This window comes from Mchenga conophoros, linkage group LG19 (genome assembly GCF_057382185.1).
Source record: "Mchenga conophoros isolate Kocher_MC1m ecotype Shallow Benthic linkage group LG19, M_conophoros_male_GT1.1, whole genome shotgun sequence".
NCBI classification, from domain to species: domain Eukaryota; kingdom Metazoa; phylum Chordata; class Actinopteri; order Cichliformes; family Cichlidae; genus Mchenga; species Mchenga conophoros.
The window spans coordinates 8350300-8363592 of record NC_140544.1 but is presented as its reverse complement, the minus strand read 5'-3'; the positions used below and the strand labels follow the sequence as shown (position 1 = coordinate 8363592).

Genomic DNA, 13293 nt, shown 5'->3' with positions numbered 1-13293 from the left:
TGTAGCTGGTGCTGGAGCAGCAGTGGGATGGCTGGCGAGTTTCATCAGCTGAAAATCATGAAGAACTCATATATTTGCTTTACCCATCTTTTTATGCCTAAAGACGAATAAAAATACTTAAGAAAAAAATCCTGATTGAAGTTGTCATAATTCATGCATGAAAGGCTTAAGTATTACATTAATAAAAAGATTTAAATTCCAGGTGATCTCAGCAATAATATTGTTTTTTAGCCGTTTGTAATACTAACTGTACTGTTAAACTTATATATAACAAGGACAACACAAGTTCTTACAGATGGACGACTGATGAGGCAGGTTTAAGAGTGCAGTCAGAAATGAACATAACTGCCATGTGTTATGTGTTTAGTTTATCTCTCTTTTAGTTTACAGTTAAAAGGAAGCCATTTTATCCAAAAAATCCAAATCATATTTAAAAACAGAAGGTTTCCCCAAAGTGCTGTACAGAAACAAAAGGGTAAAACACAAGATAAAACCACTGACACTCACATTGAAGCATAATAATATACATAATGAACATATCAACTCACACCAGTCTAGATGCTATCGACAAAAGGTGTTTTCAAAAGCGACTTAAAAACAGGAAACGAAGATGCCTGTCTAATATTTAAAGGCAGCATATTCCAAAGTTTGGGGGCCATAATCGAAAAGGCTCGTTCTCCTCTACGTTTTAGCCTAGATTTTGGGACAACCAACAGCTGCTGGTCAGCTTTTAATGTCACCTCACAGATTATCATCATCATCATGATTACAGCAACTGTTAGCGTGTTTATTTATTCACCTTGAGAACTCAAAGCCAAAACATTTCTTCTTTTGATAAATGTATTTGTTCAAGGTTCTTTATTTGTCACATGCATAGTTATACAAGTATATATATGTATATGTATGTATATGTATGTATATATGTATATGTATGTATATGTATGTATGTATATGTGTTTATGTGTATATGTATGTATGTATATGTGTTTATGTGTATATGTATGTATGTATATGTGTTTATGTGTATATATATATGTGTGTGTGTGTGTGTGTGTGTGTATATATGTGTGTGTGTGTGTGTGTGTGTGTGTGTGTGTGTGTGTGTATATATGTGTGTGTGTGTGTGTGTGTATATGTGTGTGTGTGTGTGTGTGTGTGTGTGTATATATGTGTGTGTGTGTGTGTGTGTATATATGTGTGTGTGTGTGTGTGTGTGTGTATATATGTGTGTGTGTGTGTGTGTGTGTGTATATATGTGTGTGTATATGTGTGTGTGTGTGTGTATATATGTGTGTGTGTGTGTATATATGTATGTGTGTGTGTATATATGTATGTGTGTGTGTGTGTATATATGTATGTGTGTGTGTGTGTGTGTGTGTGTGTGTGTGTGTGTGTGTATATATGTGTGTGTGTGTGTGTGTGTGTGTGTGTATATATATATATAGTGGTATTTACATTGGGTGAATATGCATTAGCAGCAGCAAGCAGGTGAATTCTGTACATTAATATGAATAGACATCTGACTATTTTACAGGATAGACAATATAAACATATTTAAAATTAAAGGAATTGAAATGTACATTGTGCCTTGGTTTAGTGTCTGGAAGAGTCCTGTCTCAGTCAATTATAGATGATGTGAGAGGGCGGGTGTGTGTGTTTAGGGCACGGATGGCTTGGGGATAGAAGCTCCTCTTGAGTCTCTCTGTCCTTGCCCGGAAGATGAGGAACCTTCTACCAGATTGCAGAAGTTGGAACAGTTTGTTGCCAGGATGGGACGGGTCCTTCAGTATCTGTAAGGCATTGAATGATTTATAAGGCATTTAATGATTAAAGATGAGCATGTACATGAGTCCTGTCAGGCTCATGTGCTGAACTGAACCAGAAACACACATGCAGAATCAACAATGACAATAAACTGAGAGAAACAGAGGGTTTAAATTAAACTGGGTAATGGTGATAAGAACAAGGTGATACACACAGCTGAACTAAATCTAAGTAATAACACAGGAAGTGGAACAAAAGATAACGCACACAGGTCGGAGCTAACATAATAAAACAGGAAACAGTGACAAAGTCCAAAACTGAAAAACACTGGGACAATGACCCAGGAACACTGACAGATCTCTTTTGTTCAGAAAACCACAGGCAGTTACCTGCAGCCAGTTTTCCCAAGAGAGAGTAACCTGGCTCAGCAGTATACAAAGTTTTATATGTGAATGTGTATACTGGTGTAACTGGTTAAAACTGATGGGGAGAAATTATAGTTTGCACTAAACTATCCCTTCATTGGTGCCCCAAACTAGTCCCAGCCTCTCAGCACTAACGATTTTTCCCTATTTTCTAGCCTTTACCAAATAACGTGTTGTCTTACTGACCATGAGAGCAACCCTGGCTGAGTTACAGGATACTGTTTTTGTCTCACGCAGTCCCGATGACCCACACACCACAGCATTTCAGTCAGGTTAAGCTCTGGACTTTAATTTGCATGTGTTTTTATTTTCACATTAAATTTGTAAAGACAACAGAAGCATGCAGTCATTGGACCAGATAAAACATCTTCATCGTGTACTGTAGCGAGTAAAAGCCACAGAGTAACCGCTAAGGGCCTCTATACTACTCGTGCAAACTTTCAGGCCCAAAGCTCTTACAGGAACGAGCCCAGAATAAACGGGACAAGAGGGTCAATATCAGTCAGATGCGTTAAAATTTATTATTTTAAAAGAAAACACAAAGGGTTTGCAAAAGGCCTAAAACATCAAAATGGAAAAGGTCACTAACGACCACAATATAGTCTTATTGGTGCAACCTGCCAGCAATGCAACTATCACTATATGCTAAAGCATATAGTTAGGGCTGGACCAGGTGACCCTGAATCCTCCCTTAGTTATGCTGCAATAGACATAGGCTGCCGGGGGATTCCCATGATGCATTGAGTTTTTCCTTTCCAGTCACCTTTCTCACTCACTATGTAGTAATAAACCTCTCTGCATTGACCTCTGTCTCTCTTCCACAGCATGTCTTTATCCTGTCTTCCTTCTCTCACCCCAACCAGTCGCAGCAGATGGCCCCGCCCCTCCCTGAGCCTGGTTCTTTTTTTTTTTTTTTCTTTTTTTTTTGCCTGTCCCGTTTGGCTCTTTTGCCATCAGAATTATTATTATTGTTGGGCAAAGAACGATGCCCAACGGATTTACTTTACCAAATTGACCATCCCAGCCTTGCCATAATGGTCCATTTGATTCGCCTTTTATTGTTTATTTTATTTTCACTTGTTGAATACGGGACAGACTTGACTGGAGGAAAGAAGGGGAGAAAGAAAGAGGGAAAGAGAAACAGCTGAGAAGAGGGACGGGGGAGAAGGGCAAAAACCAAAAACCAACAGAATGGGCAGTAAAAAAAAAAAGAAAAAAAAAGAAAAAAGAAAAAAAATGCATATTTCAATCACCTGGATCACCTGTTGAGAAAGAAAAAAGAAAACAAGCAGAAGAGAACAAGAGTAATAGAATAAACAACATCACAATGATATATGGGAATATGACAGTAAATACTAAATATTAAACATTATTGTGCAGCACATAAGATCAACAGAACACAGTGTGCTTTGAGGTAGGAGCCAAAAAGGGTGTAGTTTGTGGGTGTGATCACCCGTGTGTACACCTGTGAGCATGGACGCGCTTGTTTTTTTTGTTTTTTCAATTTTTTCAATTTTTTTTTATTTCGCTGAGCCTGGTTCTGCCGGAGGTTTCTTCCTGTTAAAAGGGAGTTTTTCCTTCCCACTGTTGCCAAAGTGCTTGCTCATACACAGCAAAATCTCCAGTGTTAAATTAACACTAGAGAGTGTCTATATGGGTCCACACCTCTGAGTGTTAAATACAACACTGTTGAGTGTTAAATTAACACTTTTGACAGTGTTATATGTTTAAAAGTAACCTAGTCAGTTTTGAAGATTAACAATGGCTAACACTGAGCAGTGCTGATTTTCTAACACTGGAAAATAACTCAAAATGTTAGAAATATTCCAGTGTTAGAAAATCAGCACTGCTCAGTGTTAGCCATTGTTAATCTTCAAAACTGACTAGGTTACTTTTAAACATATAACACTGTCAAAAGTGTTAATTTAAAACTGGAGATTTTGCTGTGTAGGGGGTCATATGATTGTTGGGTTTTTCTCTGTATCTATGAAGCGCCTTGAGGCGACTTATGTTGTGATTTGGCGCTATATAAATAAAATTGAATTGAATTGAATCACCTGAGGGCTTGCTCTCCCTCGGCGGTCCCAGATGCTCGTTGCTTTAAAAGAAACAAATCCACCCCAAATAAATACGAGCCCAACAGAACACTTATCGCATGCACTAAGTGTTTTAGTTCAGGCAATAATTGGTGGCACTAAAATCACTTAATATAACTTATTCACTGCAAATCCACACGGAGCACCTCTAAAAGACCTAATTCCCCTAAGGTAAGAGGGGATAAGCTCAGGAATTGCACATTGCCCGACTAATATTGCACCAGCCCATTGGAAATCAAAACAAACCCAGCATAAAAAACAAATAGTTTTAAAAGGTGACCCTACTCTAAAACCAACTTGGGAGAAAAACACAACGAAAAAGAGAAGGAGGAAAAAACAGTGACAAATTCACATGTGCAGCCTGTCCTGCAGGAGGCAATACAATATACAGGGAGTGCAGAATTATTAGGTGTCAATGGAAAATTGTATTTAGTAGTCAGTATAATCTTTTAGTGATATAAGTTTGCATATGGTAGAATACTGCATGTAGTTATTTGTATTAGGAAATATTCAACCATGTATACTTAGAGGCATATAATCAATTGTGTGTGATCTCTAGCAGGCTGCAGGCTTGGTGTGCACCCCAGGAATGCACCCCCACATCCTGGGAGCATGGGAGAGGTCGTACCTTGTTTTATTGTTTTACGGTAGGATTAACGTAGCTATGTCTGTTTTAGTTTAAGTGCTTCTTTACATATAGATGAACTGCTGGACAACCCAACAATCATATGACCCCCTATGAGCAAGCACTTGGGCGACAGTGGGAAGGAAAAACTCCCTTTTAACAGGAAGAAACCTCCAGCAGAACCAGGCTCAGGGAGGGGCGGGGCCATCTGCTGCGACCGGTTGGGGTAAGAGTAGGAAAACAGGATAAAAGACATGCTGTGGAAGAGAGACAGAGGTTAATAACAGATATGATTCAATGCAGAGAGGTCTATTAACTCATACTGAGTGAGAAAGGTGACTGGAAAGGAAAAACTCAATGCATCATGGGAATCCCCGGCAGCCTACGTCTATTGCAGCATAACTAAGGGAGGATTCAAGGTCACCTGGTCCAGCCCTAACTATATGCTTTAGCAAAGAGGAAAGTTTTAAGCCTAATCTTGAAAGTAGAGATAGTGTCTGTCTCCCGAATCCAAACTGGAAGCTGGTTCCACAGAAGAGGGGCTGTAGTCGCAAATTTTGAAGCCATCCTGATAATCTTCTTCCACCAACGATGTGGAGATCCAACCCTTTTAGAGCAAATTAAAATCAAGACACTCAAAAAGATGCTCTGTAAAAGAGTAGAAAAAATAGATACAGACATGTGCTGCATGAAAGACGTTAGGGAAGGTTAGTTAGCTGGAGAGCGAGTTATGCAGGAGAACTCTCAGCAGCATTAACTGCCCTGTTACTGCACCACCTTAATAAACCATGGTGAAGCAAAATGTCTTGTGCTTAAGACTCTACATGAAAGTTAAAATATATATGTTCAGTGCACATAGATATATAGTGTATAGTTATACATATCACACAAAAATCCACCACATTCCCCCTTGTGGTACCTGGAGGTACCACCTAAAAAGACCCAATGACTAAAGAAGAACAAAAATCGTGAAAACGAATGCGTGCGCTGTTTTTTTGCTAACATACTTTAAAGCAAGCTCTAAATAGAATATAAGAATTTGTATAAAGATCCCACACAGTTGTTGCTCTATTGAATAAACCCCAGAAACCTCATAGTCATCAACATAACATTCTTCCAACGCTTCATTTCTCTTAGTCAATTAATTTAAGACTAATTGATTCCTCTTCATTTGCAAATCATACTACACAGTATCCTTATCAGAATACTCAAGAAACTTAAAACTAGCCTAATTACAGTAAAATGAAAGTGAGGCATGAAACACATCAGCAGAGACACATAATACATACACGGATTACACAACACCATATGTGACATTAAAAATAATACAATAAAACAATTAATTCCCAATTTTGGATTTCATCTTGGTCAGGTTCAACTTCTTTTTCTGAACAACTTCTCAGTGTGGGCTTTGAAATGTTCTTTGACCATCACTTCATCTTCTTCATCTGACATAAACCCACCAAGAGCATTCTCTTTGTGGGCCGGTACTGCTCACCCGAGTAAACACGAGCTGACATTGACATGAATTAAACATAAAACATTATATACAGTATAAGATTTTGTAAGGTAAACCTAGTTCATACAAATGAAGTAAAGAAAAGTTATTAAAACAAAACGTGCCTTGCTGTTTATTCTTTCAGTGTCCCACAGTAGCACATTTCCTGCTAGGAAAATGTCAGAAGTCACATCATTTCTGTAAATTGGGAAGTAACTGTAATACATCAAGTCACCTCTGTCTCTTGTTACCAGGACTTTTTAAAATGAATGGTACAACATGGAAAGAGGCCCTACACAAGAGTTTAGCTTTGAGCTCAATATGCGATGATCCTTTCAGCCATGACATCTCTGACATGGGAAACCAGGGAATTTGATTAGAAAATGGTGAAGGATTTTCTTTTCAGTTAGAAACTGGATTTGTGTAACATGGTGGTGAAAAGCCCCCAAAGAAACCAGCATATGATCAGTCGCTATATTGCATTTAATACAAACGTCCTTCGTGTATCCTTTGAATACAGAACAGATCATTTCTGATATCTATGAGTAAACCCAACGAGCACGTGTCCCAAAAGACCCCACAGTGTTTTTATCTGGCTTTTCCCTGACAGTTAGTGGACACTGACAGATGTGTGCTGAATATGAAAGGAAACAAAAGAACTAAAGAAGGTTTGCAGTGTTAAAAACAAGAACTACATGAAGGTTGTTTCATCCTGCTGTAACTTATGACAGAAGCATCTTTTGTTTGTTTTTTCATTTATTTACACAAAGACAGATGTTGAAATAACAGGAGTAACAGTTTAATTCAATTGAAATCGGTCCAATCGTCTATAATGAAATTATTGTTTTTCATTAGTTGGCAAAAGATGGGGGTTGTTGACGGCAATTCAGTGAATGCAACAGGGCAGGACGCCAGTTTGGATGGAGGGGAATCAGCAGGACAGATGAGATTTTGTTTAGGAGTCGAGTAGTTGTGTGAATGAGGAGAGGAGAGCACATTAGACTGCTGAGAGACGGGGAGGTAGTCAAGCACTGACCACATGTCTTCTTGGATTTCAGCAAAACAGATGGGCTCATCTCGGTCTTGAAATAATTCAACTCGGGGTTGAACTGATGCAGTTTGAGAGGCATCTACAGGAGAGGCAGGGGTGGGTGAGGGCTGCTGAGACTGCGCAGTGATGGGGAGGGGGTCGAGCTCTTCCAGCACTGACAGCAGTTCTTCCTCACTGTCTGCGACAAAGGCTTCCTCTGTCTGGAACTGAAGGGCTGCAACAGGGGAGTCCAATGAGGAAAACAAACAAGAGTTTTCATTAGCTGATACAAACTCTGTGCAGTGACTGTTTCATCATTCAGTGCAGTGATGCACACATGTGTGAACTGCATGTTGGCACTTTGGACATACATAGTTTTCTTTGGTCGACCAGGCTGGATGCTCTTTGGCATGATTCTGTCTTTCTGTTTCAGCCTGCTTGAAATATCTGGCTTTCTGGTCGTTTGAAAGCGACTTCCACTGTGGACAGAAGATCATAAGAACACACTGTGAGCACTGCTACTACACATAACTACAGGACAGCTGGGACACATGCAAAAACATGAGCAGACAACATTAACAGATGCATAAATGTATGCAGAGTTACACACTTACTCTCTGTCCCACCACTGCATTTACGGCTGCACTTCCAGGGATGTTGAGTTCAGCAATGACCTTTGGCCTCTGCTCTTTGAGATAGAGCATGAAGGCATTTGGCGGCTTCTTGACGTATGGCCCATCTTCATCCTGCTGGGCTGGGCACTTTCTTTTTCTTCAGGAATAAAACACAGAGTAAGAGCACATGTTAGCACTGTGTACAACTGTGAGGGAAGCAGTTCAAAAACACGAGACAAGCTGTAAAACTGAATGAAATCAGGCACCATTAATGGATCATTACAATAATTCCTGCAGACATCTGCAAACAAATGACAGATACTTGCAGATCAGTGAACCAAAGCAGCAGAGCAAACTTAGTTTGGAGTGGAGGTGTTAGGTGGAGGAGCAGGAGTGACATAATCATACATCTGTACACCGTTCCTACACAGATGAAGGGAGACAGATATGAGATAACAGGAAGAAGTTATGAATATAGAGATGTTCAGCAGCTGTGTTCACTCCAGTGTTTGTGTGTTTTACGTACAGTACTCCAACAGGACGCAGGTTCTGGAGCACACAAAACACACAACAGGTGATGAGACCAGCTGCAATACTATCATCTATCCACTAGGTGGAAGAATTGATCAGTAGAAAGAGGAGATGTGCTCAAAACGACATTCATACATAGATTTATTCTTCTTAGTTAGTCTTAAGAATTAGGATTCACTGACAGTGAAGAAGTTTCAGACGTGCACTCGCGTTTCCCCTTTTGCCTTTTCCTGCTCCAGCCAAGTCCTCCGCCTGCTCGACATCTCTCCTATTACCTTTTATTACGCTTGCACTCATGCCTTTGCCTTTCACCACTTCAAAACTGCGCCTTCTTCAATATTACCTTCATATGCTCTCTTTGCTTTTCGCCTTCCTCACTACACTAAGTACCATTTTTTAACGCTGTGTACTCACTCTTGCTAAGTACATGTGAACAGATCTTGAAGAAAAAAAACAAAACAAAACATACTTTTCTTTTCTCTTCTGATACTATTGAATGATCCTAACAGAAAAAAACAGAGTTAACACTGACTTAATAAAAAAGTGTTATATTTTATCTCAGATAAACTAGTCAGTGTTTATTAGTGTTTGCTCAACTAGAAGTCTTCATAGTAGCATCCACACATCAAGTCTTTAAACAAATAATGAAAGGATAATGAAAGAAAGTTTAATGTGAAATTACTGAATTATATGAAATGCCAGAGTGTTTTTCTTTAAACTACTTGCCTTTTAGTGATGTCACTAAAAGGCAAGGTTCTAATGTTGTGTTGCCATAGACTCCGGAGTTTACTTTTAAAGCTCACTTACAGAACTGACTTATACAGCTTAGTTAGAAAAGTCAAGCATCCAGACATTTGAAGGACTATTCACTCATTAAGGTGACATTTTCTATTTTAAAAATTAAGATGAAAAAGGAAACAAGAAAAGTTACGACTGAGGCAGATAAGAAAGATCCAGGAGATCAAAGTAAGTAAAAAAAAAAAAATCCCCTAAATAACAGAATGTACATTTCTAACAATGTTGAGGCTCTGTGTATAAAACGATTCATTTTTAGAGGATTTAAATCCTGGTTTTGATTGAAACTAACCTGAGTGCAACATGTCTAATCAAAGAAAGGTTACTGGGGCACTTTGTCTTTTGGTAAAATAATGTGACAAGTTTATTCTTGGACTGAGCAGTGAAAACAGAGCAACAAGTGTCATCAGTATCTAGACTTAGTAGACCTAGTATGGACTCGTTTTGGTGTGTTTTTTATCAAAAGGATAAACTTGTTATTATATTGTAAGCAATACTAATTTAAAATTCAATGACATCAAAATCCTTCTAGTCCTGATGTCGAGCGCTCTTTTTCACTAATGTGTTGTTGTTGTTTATAGATTGTAAGAGCAGGATGGCTAAAAGAAAGGCCAGTCCTGAAAAAACGACCCCCATAAAAAGAAGGAGGGTCACTGAGCAGGCTGGTCCTTCCACCAGCTCAGATGCTCATGTGGTCGGGGGAGTCAAGCGAAAGGTCCAACAAGATGAAGCGGGGACAACCAATACAGCAAAAAAGCGTAAACTTCTTGAGCATGTGAGCGGTGACAAGGGGCAGGCATCTTCCTGGTTGGACACTGGTAAAGGTAGGCTAATTAGTTGAGTGAGGGGTAGATTAAGTGTACATCTGGTTGCTAGTTTGAAGATATTAGTGTTTGGGAGATATTTGTGTCTATTATCTAATAAGCTGACGTGCTTTTGGTGTTTTCCACATCTGCAGACTGCAGCATAGAGATTTCAGAGAGCTGCAGTAAAAACAAAAAGGCTGGCAAAAGGAAAGCTGCGGGAGACACCAGGGACCCACCTAAGAAAAAGAACGTGGACCAGGACAAAACCAAAACCGTTGCCAAAAAGTCAGTGGCTGAACAGAAACGTAAGTAGCAAGCAGCTTAGCTTTTATATTCAGGTGAAGAGCAAAATGAACATTTAGGGTACAGCAGAGAGTAATTTGTGTGACAGCTGTAGTAAAACCCAATTTGTGTTTGTCTGTTTAGGAGACTTCCAAGCAAGATACGTGGAGGAGCACCGGCTTGGAGAAGGAGGATGCGGAGCAGTGCTTGCTGGCTACCGCATAAAGGATCATTTACCAGTAAGTGTTCAGATGGTGGTAGTAAGACAGGCAGTAATGCAGATAAGGGATAATATCGTAAGCTGAGATGTATGCTGTTTTACACCTTTAATGATGTCATACTGAGGAAATGCTCATCAATGCCCTGTGTCTTTTAGGTGGCCATCAAACACATCCCAAAGGGGAAAGTGTACTGCAAAGTGAAGGTAAATGTGCAAGACTTGAATTGTTTTTACATTAGTGGATTGCATGCAGCGTTCACCTGTCTGTGCCTCATCATCCACTTTGTTGAAATATTTCAGGATGATAACAGGAAGAATGTGTCAGTGGAAGTTGCCATCATGCTGAAGCTTGCAGCTGAAGCAGATGGATCAGTGGAAACATCAGCCCCAGTGTCTCTGTTGGAGTGGTTTGACTTTGGCAGAGAGCTGATCCTGGTGATGGAGAGACCTGTCCCCGCTGTGGACCTGGATAAATACATAGAAGAAAATGGAGGATTTTTGCCAGAGGACAAGGCCAAGGCAAGTTGACTTGCCTTAGAAGAGTCTTAGACTGTACATCATTCAATCAAAGCACAGAGTATTAGAGAAACATTAACCCATTGATTGATTATTGTCTTTTTCATCGTTTCCAGGTAGGGCTGGGCTATATCATACCATTCACGGTAATACCGGTGTAATTTTGGGCAACGATAGGAAAATGAAATATCGCGCTAGAATAGGTAAAACGCGCATGCGCAGTGCCTATGTTTACATACGCAGATGGCGGTGACGCAGAAAGAGAAGAGCAAAAGTGGATCGTTGAATGAAACGGATGAACCAGAACTGGTTTGTAAAAATGCTGCAACTTTAGTGGTGTGGAACTGGTTTAGCTTTCGTCCGTCAGATACACAACAAAGCACGATTTTTGGTAGCGCATGCTAGCGGGCCGTCGTTATTACCGTGTTGTTTGGAAAATACGGCACACTTAAAATCAATCCTTTGATTTTTCTGAAAGTCGACAGTGCCCCTTATAATCCCGTGTGCCTTATGTATGAATTCTGGTTGTGTTTACTGACCTCAAAACGATTTTATGTACACGGCGACTTTGCTAAGCTACAAAGCCGCACCGCTCGATGGATTGTCGGAGCATTACGGCTATCGTAGGCAGGCGCCTCGCGGAGTGATACGTACTGCACCTCAACGTGATATTACCGTATTGTGTGTGTATAACCTCTTTTTAAGCTTTGTGGATATTTTACATGGTTATGCTGAGGATATGTCGGCCAATTTCCACTGGAAATGCCTTTTGGTTAAACTGTCAGCGAGGAATTTGCATTTGCACTGTTACATTTTTATATAACTTTAATGCACATAAAAAACAGCTGCTTGTTTAAGTGAAAATACATTTATGGGGTTTTTTGCACTAATAAAGTTGTGGAGTTGTAAAGTATTTTGTCTAGTGTCAGTTATATCGTCAGTTATATCGTTATCGCAACTTTTCAAATGTATATCGTGATAAATATTTTTGGTCATATCGCCCTGCTCTATTTCCAGGTCATTCTGAAGCAGCTGGTTGATGCTGCGAAGCACCTGGAGGATAAACACATCTTTCACCGGGACATCAAGAGTGAGAACATTCTAATTGAGACCGGCTCAGATGTACCGCGTGTTCGTATCATCGACTTTGGACTGAGCTGCTTTGTTAAGGAGCAGTCGCAGTACCGCGTCTTCTATGGTAACATATTCTGCTCTTGCTCTTCACAGATGTCACAATTTTCGCCTTTTGTTTTAGAAGAAATTGCAATTGTGTCTGTTTATTAGGTACAGAAATTTACTCCCCTCCCGAGTGGTACGGGCGCAGTTGCTACAGGTGTGGACCCACCACGGTATGGCAAATGGGAGTGGTTCTGTACGAAGCGCTTCATGCCGGGGACTTTAACACCACGAGCTTCCTCAAAAAGCGCCTGAAATTCAAAAGACATCTGTCCAAAAGTAAGAAAACGTCACACTTCAAGACTGACTGATGGCTTGGACCACTGGAACTATCATCTTCATGTTTTTTCTCTTTCCTTTCTTTCCAGACTGCCGGGATTTCTTGGACGCGTGTTTAACCAAAGTCCCGGAGACGCGGCCGACGCTGGAGGAGCTACAGCATCACACTTGGCTGAGATAAGCCTATCACACACACACAAACACACACAATTCAGACGTTATCATTTATGTGTGATGTATGAATTACCTTTCTTTTTTTCAGGAAATAATTTTTTTTAATTGGCCCACTTTAAATTTCAGTGTTTTGGAATTCCTGTAACCCCCCCAGCCATCCCAGGAAAGGGGATCTCTCTTTGAATGGGCTTTCCCGAGGTTTCTTCCCGTCAGTCTGGCCCCCCCAGGGGAGTTTTTCCTCGTCTTCATAGAGAGCTTGGGCTGGCTCAGGAGCTCCATCAAAACTGTCTTTATTTAATTACTCTAATGTAATCATATACTTTAAAGTAATCAAATAAAAGACAGTAAAAATCTGAAGACTTGAAGTAAACTTCCATTAAAATAAAACTTGTTTAATTCATCTTTGCTGAGGATACTGTGTTATTACTATTTCAAGGATTATGTCAGAACACCGGATACTGG

General features: G+C 39.9%; 3 protein-coding genes across 4 annotated transcripts; 2 read left to right on the top strand and 1 right to left on the bottom strand.

Moving 5' to 3' along the window:
- Nucleotides 1–5894: 5894 nt before the first annotated feature.
- LOC146551627 (transcription factor 7-like) lies at nucleotides 5895–11653 on the bottom strand. 2 transcript variants are annotated; one of them, XM_085256655.1, is made up of 4 exons: nucleotides 10947–11653; nucleotides 8053–8475; nucleotides 7810–7917; nucleotides 5895–7673 (listed from the first exon to the last, which is right to left on the bottom strand). In XM_085256655.1, exons 2-4 carry the CDS (start codon nucleotides 8140–8142, stop codon nucleotides 7539–7541), a joined length of 333 nt encoding a protein of 110 aa, XP_085112781.1. In that variant the 5' UTR covers nucleotides 8143–8475; nucleotides 10947–11653; the 3' UTR covers nucleotides 5895–7538. The 2 variants fall into 2 exon arrangements, with proteins under 2 accessions (XP_085112781.1, XP_085112782.1); XM_085256656.1 differs by having other exon boundaries at nucleotides 8053–8209; nucleotides 10947–11652.
- Nucleotides 9360–10828, top strand: LOC146551628 (uncharacterized). Its single transcript, XM_085256637.1, has 4 exons — nucleotides 9360–9549; nucleotides 9960–10202; nucleotides 10337–10489; nucleotides 10611–10828. Exons 1-4 carry the CDS (start codon nucleotides 9489–9491, stop codon nucleotides 10769–10771), a joined length of 618 nt encoding a protein of 205 aa, XP_085112763.1. The 5' UTR covers nucleotides 9360–9488; the 3' UTR covers nucleotides 10772–10828.
- Nucleotides 10773–12838, top strand: LOC146551626 (serine/threonine-protein kinase pim-2-like). Its single transcript, XM_085258231.1, has 6 exons — nucleotides 10773–10781; nucleotides 10843–10890; nucleotides 10987–11205; nucleotides 12220–12400; nucleotides 12487–12657; nucleotides 12747–12838. The coding sequence occupies exons 1-6, from the start codon at nucleotides 10773–10775 to the stop codon at nucleotides 12836–12838; spliced, it is 720 nt and encodes a 239-aa protein (XP_085114357.1).
- The last annotated feature ends 455 nt before the right edge of the window (nucleotides 12839–13293 follow it).

Coding starts and splice junctions, on each gene's coding strand:
- LOC146551628 (XM_085256637.1), top strand. CDS start 9,489: ATGAAAAAGGAAACAAGAAAAGTTACGACTGAGGCAGATAAGAAAGAT. Junction 9,550..9,959: donor GAAAGATCCAGGAGATCAAA/GTAAGTAAAAAA, acceptor TGTTGTTTATAG/ATTGTAAGAGCAGGATGGCT. Junction 10,490..10,610: donor GTCAGTGGCTGAACAGAAAC/GTAAGTAGCAAG, acceptor TTGTCTGTTTAG/GAGACTTCCAAGCAAGATAC.
- LOC146551626 (XM_085258231.1), top strand. Junction 11,206..12,219: donor TGCCAGAGGACAAGGCCAAG/GCAAGTTGACTT, acceptor CTCTATTTCCAG/GTCATTCTGAAGCAGCTGGT. Junction 12,658..12,746: donor CAAAAGACATCTGTCCAAAA/GTAAGAAAACGT, acceptor CTTTCTTTCCAG/ACTGCCGGGATTTCTTGGAC.
- LOC146551627 (XM_085256655.1), bottom strand. CDS start 8,142: ATGCTCTATCTCAAAGAGCAGAGGCCAAAGGTCATTGCTGAACTCAAC. Junction 7,918..8,052: donor ATGCAGTGGTGGGACAGAGA/GTAAGTGTGTAA, acceptor TTCTGTCCACAG/TGGAAGTCGCTTTCAAACGA. Junction 7,674..7,809: donor GGTCGACCAAAGAAAACTAT/GTATGTCCAAAG, acceptor CCCCTGTTGCAG/CCCTTCAGTTCCAGACAGAG.